The sequence below is a fragment of the Diceros bicornis genome, chromosome 34 (genome assembly GCF_020826845.1).
Source record: "Diceros bicornis minor isolate mBicDic1 chromosome 34, mDicBic1.mat.cur, whole genome shotgun sequence".
Classification (NCBI taxonomy): domain Eukaryota; kingdom Metazoa; phylum Chordata; class Mammalia; order Perissodactyla; family Rhinocerotidae; genus Diceros; species Diceros bicornis.
In genome coordinates this window covers 12743027-12753319 of record NC_080773.1, presented here as the reverse complement: position 1 = coordinate 12753319, position 10293 = coordinate 12743027, and the positions used below count along the sequence as shown (strand labels likewise).

The following is a 10293-nucleotide window of genomic DNA, read 5'->3' as shown; positions in this document are numbered from 1 at the left end:
CGCTGTCATCTTGTTTTTCTGGAGGGGGGAGGGCAGAATTCCTGGATGCCCACCCCCCCCCAACGTCAACAGTCCAACACAGTGATGTCGGGGTGTAGCACAGACTTTATTTCTCCAGTACATGGTCACCCCTCTCCCAGCTGCCTTGCGGGGAGGGGTTTGGGGGCTAAGCGGCTTGCTGTAAGAATAAGGCACTTGAGGTGGGGGTGAAGGGCCAGCTGGGGGTGGTGGCGGGCGGTCTCAGCTAAGCTGGTCCTCGTACTGCTTGCGGAAACAATCGCCAGCCGGGAAGAAATCCCAGCATCGCTCTTGGTACATCTTCCAGACATAAGACTCCTAGGGTTGGGGGATGAGAAGAGTTGTTAATCACATCTTCAAACGCTTGATACTGATAGGAGCTTTTTACCGCCACCTGCTGATTGGCCTTATGTTAAAACTCTCCGTGTCCCTGCCCATGGCTTCCCGTTAACACCCCCTTACCTGCCCCGTGTGTTCTGTCTCGTCCTTGTTTATCAGATACATCAGGAAAAACCTGGGGATCAGAGGGCAGCGGGAGACTGGTCAGGACCACCCTTACCTTCTCCTGATTGGCTGGCTGGGACGCCACACCCCCTTGCCTAACTGGCCAACGCCCAGTATCCTGGCTGTCAGCGGCCACGCCCCCACCCTCCTGATTGGCCAGCGGGCCCATGCTCACATGTAATTGGCCAAGTTGTGCTCCTCTAGCGTGTGGGTCTCGAACCCGTGCGGCGTCGTGTCGAAGTAATCGCTGCCGATGCCGCAGATGAAGCACTTGGTCTGGGGGTGGCGGAGACATCAGAGTCGAGGCCCATTTGACCCCCCAGGGTCCCGTAACCCCTCTGGGTCGCCCCCAGACATGACCTACCTCCATATCTTCCCTCACTTGCTCTTGTTGGTCTCGGAGCTCGCCAAAGGCGTCAATGATCAGACCTGGGGTGGGAGGGCGCAGGTCAGCGCCCAACCTCTGGCCCAATTCAGACGCCTCCCTCTTCTGGCGACCTCTGAGCCTTGCCCCCCACCCCCCATCTCCCTACTCTCACGCTGCTTCCCAAAAATAATACCTAACGTTTATTGAGCGCTTAAGGAGCCAGACACTTAATAGGTATGAAATGACTTATTCTCACAACAACCCTATGAGGTTAGTATGATTAACATCTGCATTTTACAGATGGAGAAACTGAGACCCAGAGCGGTGACTTGCCGGAAGTCTCATAGTAGGAACAGGCAGAGCCAGGATATGCCCCAGGCAGACTGGATCTTGGGATGCACTCTTAAAGGAGCCAGTCTGGCTCTAAACACTAAGCCCCCACCCCCACAACCCGGACCAGCACTGACCCTGGATGATGGCCAGCAGGATGACGATGACAAAGAAGAAGAAGGTGATGTCAAAGACCACTCGGTACAGCTCATATTCATCGCCTGCTGGGTCCTCAATCTCGTCCCCGATGCCCCCACCAGCTCGGACACCCACATACATGTGGAACAGGTAACACTGCGGGAGAAGGGTGAGAAGCATTGGGCACGCATTCGATCATTCGACATTCACCGAGCACCTACAGGGCCCTGGGCGAGGGGGACAGGAGATGTAGCCATAACTGAGGCAGGCCTGGGCCCTGCCCTCACGGGGCTCACAAACATGGCATCGAACAGCGACACCATAGAAATGCTCGGGGCTGTGAAAGGGAAAGCACAGGCAGAGGGGCAGGGCCAGGACGGGGAGGCACAGTGTGATCAGAGGTGGACGGGGGGAGCGCAGGAAGCTTTGAAAGCCTGGCCCAGCCTGGGTCATCAGGCAAGACTGCCTAGAAGAGGGGACATGTGAGACCCGGAACTTGAAGGAGGTGTTAGGTGGGAGAGAATGTTCCAGGCAGAGCAAACCACATGTTCTACGTCACCACCGGGGAGGAAAGAATACATTTTCTCCTGTGAGGAACTGAAAGAGGTCCAGTGAGGGTGGAAAACAGAGCTCCTGTGAGCAAGAGCAGGGAGAGAAAGGAGGCCCAGCCAAGGGTCAGGGAGGGCTTCCTGTAGGAGGCAGCATTTAAGTTGAAACGTCAGGTGTCACGTGAGGGAGTGTGTGTGTACATAGGGCCTGCGGTGGGGGCATGGGCAGAGAGAAGGTCAGATGCAAAGGGCTTGGGTCAGGAGGAAACACATGGTGTTAGGGGAACTGAAAGAGAACCAGCAGCCAGACAGCAAAAAGCAAGAAGGACTGTGGTTAGACTCAGACAAGACTAGCTTTTCCCTGGCTTTGTAAGCCATGGCGAGGGGATTCGATTTTATCCACATGGTACTGGGGAGCCACAAGAAGGTTCTGAGCAGACAGGAGGACATGGTTTGCCTGGCCCTTGGGAAAGCCTTGACATTCATTCTTTCTGTGTCCCCAGGAAGGCAGAGAACCCGGCTGTCTTGGGTAAGAGCAAAGGCCAGCGATGGTGGCAGGAACAAAGCTATGAGTGGCAAGATCAGGTCTGGCGGGGCCTCAAACATCAGGCTGAGGAGCTGGGCTGGGTCCTGAGAGCATGGTGCCAGCTTACAAGATACCTGGGAGAGAGCCCTGAGAGGATTCTTTCAGCTGGGGCCCATGCCTCTAGTAGGTTAAACTCAATTTGGGTTCTGACCACCGTTATTAGAATAGAAGAGAAAATAGAAACACGCAGGGCACGCTAGTTCTTTGGGTGAAATTTTTAATTATAATGATGATAGGCGCTAACATCTACGGAATCCTTAATACACACCAAGCACTATTCTAAGACTTTTAAGTCTTAACGGTCAAGGAGCATCACTGAGTCCTAAAAGCAGCCCTAGGATGTAGGCACCGTTTATTATACACCCATTTTACAGGGAGGACACCAGAGCATGGGGAAGTTAAGTAGCCTGCCCCAAATCACGTGGTTCAGAGGTGGCAGGGCACTTTGCCTGAGCAAATAATAACAGCTTTAAGGCTCAAAGAATATTACAACCGTGGCTAATGTTTATTCAACACTGATGACGTGTCTGGCCCCGCTCAAAGTACCTCGCAGGTGTCAGCTCTCTGAACCCTCACAGTAAGTCTGCGAGGCATGTACTATGATGAGCCCCCCTTAGGGCCGGGAAAATGAAGGGTCAGGGCTGGTTGGTAAGTGGCCCCGGAGCGTTGGGACAGGGGCTCACCGTCATCATGTCGTCACACTTCATGTCAGGCTCATCCTCGTCCTCGCTCTTGTTGTAGAACTTGCGGAAGAAGTTGAAGGCCACCACCGTGTACAGGTAGACCACCACCGCCAGGAGGCCCACGGTCATCACCAGCTGGGGGCGCGCAGGGGCCCGTCAGCTCCGCCATCGCCTTGCCCCGCCCCCGTGCCCGGCCATCCTGGTCCTTATCCACGTTCAGCCCATGTGGCCCTCCCCCCCTGCCCCCCCCCCGCCGGGGTCTCACTCCCCACACCCGCCCTGGCTCAGCCCGCCCAGCCTCACCCCTCCTCACCCCAGCTGCCCAGCCCTCACCCCTCCACCCCTGCCCAGACCACTAGGCTCACACCTGTTTCCCATTGTGGGTGACGGAGGAGAGGATGGTGCGCAGCGTCTTGACCCCCATGGCGATGTCCAGGAGGTGGGCAGCGAAGAAGAAGTTGTTGTAGTGGCCCAGGAGGGACATCACCATGTACCAGCCCAGGTACAGGAAAGACTGTGGGCACACAGGGTCAGGAGTCAGGGGAGCAGATGGGACTCATGGGGAGCACTCTGGGGGTCAGGGAGCAATCATGAGGGTCAAGGAGCACTCGGGGGGTCGGGGAGCACTCATGAGGGTCAGGGAGCACTCAAGAGGGTCAAGGAGCACTCTGGGAAACAGGACACTGAGGGGGTCTGGGAACATTCGAGAGGGTTGGGAGTACTCTGGGGGTCAGGGTGCCAGTTCTGGCTAGAGAGTATCTGGAGGATCGTGAGCACTCTGGGTGAGCAGCCATTGTGGGAGGAGTCGGGGAACCCTCTGCAGAAGGACATCATCTGGGAATTCAAGAGCACTCTGGGGATAAGGCACCTTGGGGGAGGTTAGAGGGTACCCTAGAATAGAGGTGCACAGGGGCTCAGGAGTCAGTCCCCAGTCAGGAATACCAGGGTGGAGCCCCCAACCCCCCTAGGGCCCTTCTCCTGCGGTCCCTCCCCCGCCTACGGGCCCCTCCTCACATTGTCTGTGAAGATGACCCCGAACTTCCAGATCTGGTACTTGACGTCGATGGACATGAGCCTGTGCGGGGTTGGGGAAGAGGGATAGCCAGATGCCCAGGGGTCAGACCCTGGCCACCTGCCCTGCCCGCCCCAGGCCTGCGCAGGGCCGTCCCGGCTCACCAGGTGAGCAGCCCCGGCGGTGGCTCAGGCTTGCGCTCATTGTGCGCCGTGATCACCAGCGTGGCCAGATCCATGCCCAGCAGCTCGGCGATCCGCTCCCGCCCGTAGATGTCCCCGTGCTTGTCCAGGACCTGTGCAGGAGAGCGTGGGGCCATGCAGACATGGCCGGAGTGGGGGAGGGTCACGGCCCACAGGGGGCTTCTGGGGACAGCTGAACTTTGTGTGAGAAATTGGGGTGCATGTTTCTGGGGGAAAGGGCCAGAGCTTTCTTCAGCTCTTCAGGGAGAGGCTCCAAAAGTGACAAAGGTGTAGCTGATTCATTAGCCAAATTAATTGAGATAATTTATTATTATTAGGTAAGTTAACAAGAAATCCTATATAACTGGGCCCCCCCGTCATCTGTGAACTTATCTCCTCCCATCACCCCCTCCCTCACTCTGCTTCAGCCAAACATGGGCCTCCTCGAAGTTCCTCCAATACACCAGGCACGTTCCTGCCCCAGGGCCTTTGCACTGGCAATTCCCCCTGCCTAGGACATTCTTCCCCCAGATTCCCCCATCTGGCTCACTCCCTCCCCTCCTCATTAATTAGCGTGACCTTTCCTGACCACCCTACACAAAAGAGCAACCTCTCCTGGGGTGCACGCACACACACACACTCCCCACCCCTCTCCACTGCTCTCTTTCTTCTGTAGCCCTTATCGCCACTCGGATGTTATAAACGTGTTCATCCTCTGTCTTTCCAACTCAAATGTCAGAATCACTATTGTTTACTGCTGGATTCCAGGTCCCTAACACGGTTCCTGGCACACAGTAGGTTCTCAATAAACATCTGTTGAGTGAATGAATGATCGTAACAGCCAACACTTATCTAGTGTTTTCCTATATGCCAGATATTGTTCACATAGTAGGTCATATAAACCTGACAACACCCCCATGGGGTCAGCCCTCTGATTACCTCACTTTGAATATGAGGGAAACGGAGGCACTTCTGAAAGGTTGACATGGCTTGGTGTAGACAAGCAGGCAATCCGGCTTAAAATAATATGCCTCCCTCCCTCCCTCATCACTAGTGTTTACTGAGTGCTTATTCCACGCCAGGCACTCTGCTCTGCTTGTTCCACGTATCATCTCATTCGAGAGAGGGAGGTGTGGTTATCGTGCCCATTTCCAGAAAGGCAAACTGAGGTGCTCCTCAGAGATGCAAAGTGCCCTGCCCAAGGTTGCACACAAAGCAAGTGCTTGACGGGGCTGGGATGGCCCAGTGGCAGCAAGGGATGCAGCGCGGGAGGCCCTCCCGCCTCCCCAGCCACGTCCTCTCACCTTCCGCTTGACAAACTTGTCCCAGTAGTTGCTGGGGAAGGACCTGCCGAGGGAAAGACCGCGAGATGTTAGGGCAGAGGGAATAGGGGCCACCAGCCAGGCCGGAGTGGCTTGAAATTCCAAGGCTTTTCTTATAGGGGACCCCTCACAGTGGGGTCACATCTGACTTGGGGTCAGGCCTTGAAGACCCCATGCCAGGTGAAGTCCGCCCACTGCCGTCTTTGATGGAGCCCAGGTGAGGCAGGGGCTTGCATTCAGAGCCAGATGTGCAAAAAGGCACAGAGGTGCAGCCAGGAGCTGGGGGAGACTCTTGCGTGTGAAGGAGGAGTCGGAGCCGGCAGCCTGACCCTCTCCAAGGCGAACGATGCGCCTTCTCACACTGTTTCATTTCATTTTTGTGGATGATCCTGGCCCTTTATTTACGAGTTTTCTGAATGACGAGTTGATGCCCTAGCCCCCTGCAAAGGTGGCCGATGACTTTTGCTTTGGGGAGGGCGAGGAGGTGGGAGTGGAGGGTTATCACGAATCCAGGGACTGAGACCTATCTGACGTGTTCCAGTACGCTGCACTGCCCTTCCTTGCTGATGCGTAAGTTGTCCTGAGTGGTCCAGTGGGAGCCCCTGCTGCCTGGCGGCTGGGTGTTTCCGGCCCCTCGCCATTTTTCACTGAGCACATCTTGCTTGCTGACACGAGAATCCAGCCTTATCTTGTAATTCCCACCCCAGCCCTGATATCTGCCATTTCAAGCAGCCTGGCTCCTTTTCGTGGGAAATGGCATTTAGAAGTCAAGGTCTTGGGCAGACACTGTTTTAAACAGGTGTGTCTCTGTCTCTCGTTTGTTTAAGCACGTGTACTCGAACGTGTGTAAGTTACACGTGCCTTTGATGATGACAACGAGACGTAAGAAATGCTTGGTGTTGCTTCTCTTCCTTCCTCCTCACACTAGCTCTACTAGGCAGGACCCCAGAGTACCATAACTTCCAACCTCACCTGGGACTCACTGTGCCCCAGAAACTACATTAACTCATTTAATCATTACAAGATCCTTGTGAGGTCAGTGCTGTTATTTATCCCCATTTTACAGATGAGGAAACTGAGGCACAGCGAGGCTAAGTGACATGACCAAGAATTCCCAGCTAGGGTGTGGCCAACTCAGGATTCGAACTCGACCTGATGTTCTTATTCTAGAGATGTCCCCTCTCACGATGCAGCCCTGCTGTATAAATACATGAAATGGGACTCAATCTGGGGGAAAACAGAGTGGGGTGGGAGAGCACTTTGGGGGTGTGGAGTCCCCCACATGGCCCTCACACACCCTCACTACCTCTCTGGGCTCAGTTGAAAAACCAAGTCATTTCATATTTCCCACTCCTGGCACCTGGGCGAGAATCACACTTGGGGGTGGGGTTTAAAATGCAGGTTCTGGGGCCGGCCCGGTGGCGCGAGCGGTTAAGTGCATGCGCTCTGCTGTGGCGGCCCGGGGTTCGCAGGTTCAGATCCCGGGCGTGCACTGACGCACTGCTTTTTGAGCCATGCTGTGGCGGTGTCCCATATAAAGTAGGGGAAGATGAGCATGGATGGCAGCCCAGGGCCAGTCTTCCTCAGCCAAAAAAAAAAAAAAAAGAGGATGATTGGCACGGATGTTAGCTCAGGGCTGGTCCTCCTCACAAAAAAAAAATAAATAAATAGATAAATAATAAAATGCAGGTTCCTGGGCGCCACCCGAGACTCGATGAACCAGAGTCCCAGGGCTGGGGCCCAGGAATCTCCGCATGCCACCAGCACCCCCACAGGGGCTTCCATGCTCCAGAAATTTGTCTGTATCATGGAGAGGAAGACTGAGGCACCAGGAGAATGGGTCAGGACCGGCAGTGACTGGAAGCCCGTCTTTTTTTTTTTTTTTTGTGAGGCGATCAGCCCTGAGCCAACATCTGCCAATCCCCCTCTTTTTCTGCTGAGGAAGACTGGCCCTGGGCTAACATCTGTGCCCATCTTCCTCCACTTTATAAGGGACGCCGCCACAGCATGGCCTGACAAGCCGTGAGTCGGTGCGCGCCCGGGATCCCAACCAGCGAACCCCGGGCCGCTGCAGCGGAGCATGCGCACTTAACCGCTTGCGCCACCGGGCTGGCCCCTGGAACCCTGTTTTTTGAGGCCCAGCCCAGACTGGAGTGGAAGCGCAGCTCTGGCCCCCCACCCACCCTGCGCTGGGGCCCAGGCCCTTACGGCGTGTTGAGCACCAGGCGGTCCCACTGCCCCTTCACGTCATCGTCCTCAGGCTGCTCCGTGATGTAGAGGCCGTCAAACTCCAGCTTTCGGGCCAGCTCCTTCTCCCGCTTAAAGATCACGAGGGGCACCTAGATTGAGCAGGGGGCAAAGGGGTGCGTGTCAGGCACCTCGGGAGACCACAGCTCCAGCAGGAGCCAGGAGACCTTGCTGGAACCTGTGAGAGACCCCACACCACAGTGATGGGGTAGAGACGGGGCAGCGCCAGCAGAGGCGTCGGGGCTGGGATGGGAGAACAACGGGAGAGCCCAGAAGTGGTGCCTGATGCAGCCTGGGGCTTCCCAAGGGAGGAGGTTGAATAAAACAGGCAGGTGACAGGAGGGGGACATGGGGCAAAGCATTCCAGGCAAAGGGAACAGCATATGCAAAAGTTCTACGCCAAAAGATCTCTGTTCATCCAATCGTGAAGTACCAAGATTTGCTACCTCAGGGGACCCAAATTGAAGCTCTCATAACACGCCATATGGGGCATCATGCACCTCAGGCATAGCTGATGTCAGAATCCACATCCCCCCGAGAGCAGCACATTATGTCTGAGACCCCACAGACCCCCACAGATCTTAATTCTCCAACTGATGAATATGAATGCGGAAATGAATAATCCCAATGACAAATTGTGCCTCTTGATCCAGGAATTAACAAACATAGTCACAGGACCTGGCTCCTGAGCTGTGACCCACAACCACTCCCAGTTTGAATGTCATCCTTGCTGAAGCCCCCAAACCTGTACCCTGTACCCCAGTCCTTACCCCAACCCTGTCCCAACTGCTGTGTGAGCCTCCAGATCCTCTCAGCCAGTGCCCCAGCACCCCCCCAACACACACACACACACAAACCCCTGCCCCAGAACCGTGGTTATGGCCCACCTTGAGACAGTTATAGCCAATGATGCAGAGGAAGGCCACCAGTGTATGCAGCAGGCTCAGGCAACGCAAGGCGGGCTCCATGTAGCCCGTGCTCTCCTCCAGGAAGTAGTATACCATGTTCTCATCCTCGTCGCCCTCCGCCTCCTCACCGGCCCCCGAGCTCCAGCCGGAGCCGCCACCAGACCCTGCGCCCGACAGGTCCCCAGCTGCTGAGCCCTCCATGTCATCCTCCCCTGGTGGAGAGTCTGAGACCTGAAGGGAGCAGACGTCAGTCAGGGCGGGGACCCTGGGTCTGCCACACTCAGAACCCATGAACAAAATCAACAGCCTCCATTGCTGAGGTTGCACGGGGCCCCTGTCAGAAACAGTCTCAGTGGGACTGTCAATCAGCATCAAGGGGCGGGCCCAAGACCTTAGCTAGCAAATCAGACTCTGCCTTGGGAATCTGACTACTGAACTGAGTGGTGACAGGACTGAAAACAGAGTTGATTCATCACGATAGTGGAGCCCGACAGAGATTGACTGCTAGTATTAACACTAACACTAAAATTAGTCATAGCTAACATTTATGTAGCACTTTCTATATGCCAGGTACTGTTCTAATTGCTTTACATATTAATCCTCTTTGAATTCCTACAGCTCTAAGAGGTAGATACTATTCTTATTCCATTTTACAGAGGAGGAAATTGAAGCACAGAGAGGTTAGGCTCTTTGCCCACCATCACCCAGCCAGTGAGTGGTGGAGCAAGGATTCGATCCCACAGAAGCCACGCTCTGACCACTCTACTCGACTGCCTCTCTGTCCTGTTATCTAGATCCCTGGCAAGATCCCGGGGGTCCCTTTGCCCTTCGGGAGGTCTGGTTCTTAGCCTTTTCCTTCCATTCTATGAGCTTCCCATTTCCTCCTCCCCACAAATTTCTCTGTAGCTTGTGTGAAAGCAAAGGAGCTTGACTGAACCAGTGGGTTACGGAGAGGTGAATGCCTGCACCCTAGGGCACAAGGCTGAGCATGGAACCCAGAACCAGCTCCATGCTCTCTAACTCCCACGGCGCTCAGGCATCTCCCAGATGGACCAGACACCCACACTCACCCCCATGGGGGTCCCAAGATCCAGGCATCCAGCCTGAACCCTCCTGGGAACCCTGGGCCCAACACCTTGTCCCTGGTGACCTGCAGGGGCCCTGGGAACCCGTCAGGGGCTGAGCCTCCCACCTCACGGCCAGGATAAGTGCCTGATCCTCCTGGCCCCTCGTGATGAGCACCTTATAAAACAGCAAGATGAAGTTGATGGCAAAGGCCAGGAAGAGGGCAAGGAATCGCAGGGTGTAAAAGTTCCTGGAGAGGTAGTTCTGAGATGCGGAGAGAAACAGACAGAGAAAGAGAGCTCACGGTCCACCCTCCTCCCCGGAGAATTCATCCCGTCATTCACCCACTACCCAAGCACCGGGATCCTCAAGATCCGGTCCCG

At 55.5% G+C, this 10293-nt stretch overlaps 1 protein-coding gene across 1 annotated transcript in view; it reads right to left on the bottom strand.

Annotated features, from left to right (window-relative positions):
* Window positions 1-87: 87 nt before the first annotated feature.
* Window positions 88-10293, bottom strand: part of RYR1 (ryanodine receptor 1) — a 110169-nt gene continuing 99963 nt past the window's right edge. Inside the window, exons 93-105 of the mRNA XM_058531057.1 lie at window positions 10088-10174; window positions 8825-9076; window positions 7899-8029; window positions 5673-5715; window positions 4351-4481; window positions 4189-4249; window positions 3542-3688; window positions 3175-3309; window positions 1357-1513; window positions 887-951; window positions 698-798; window positions 481-532; window positions 88-336 (exon numbers count right to left, since the gene is read on the bottom strand). Of these exons, the coding sequence (XP_058387040.1) occupies window positions 241-336; window positions 481-532; window positions 698-798; window positions 887-951; window positions 1357-1513; window positions 3175-3309; window positions 3542-3688; window positions 4189-4249; window positions 4351-4481; window positions 5673-5715; window positions 7899-8029; window positions 8825-9076; window positions 10088-10174 (1458 nt within the window). The 3' untranslated portion in view covers window positions 88-240. The remainder of the gene's footprint in view (window positions 337-480; window positions 533-697; window positions 799-886; window positions 952-1356; window positions 1514-3174; window positions 3310-3541; window positions 3689-4188; window positions 4250-4350; window positions 4482-5672; window positions 5716-7898; window positions 8030-8824; window positions 9077-10087; window positions 10175-10293) is intronic.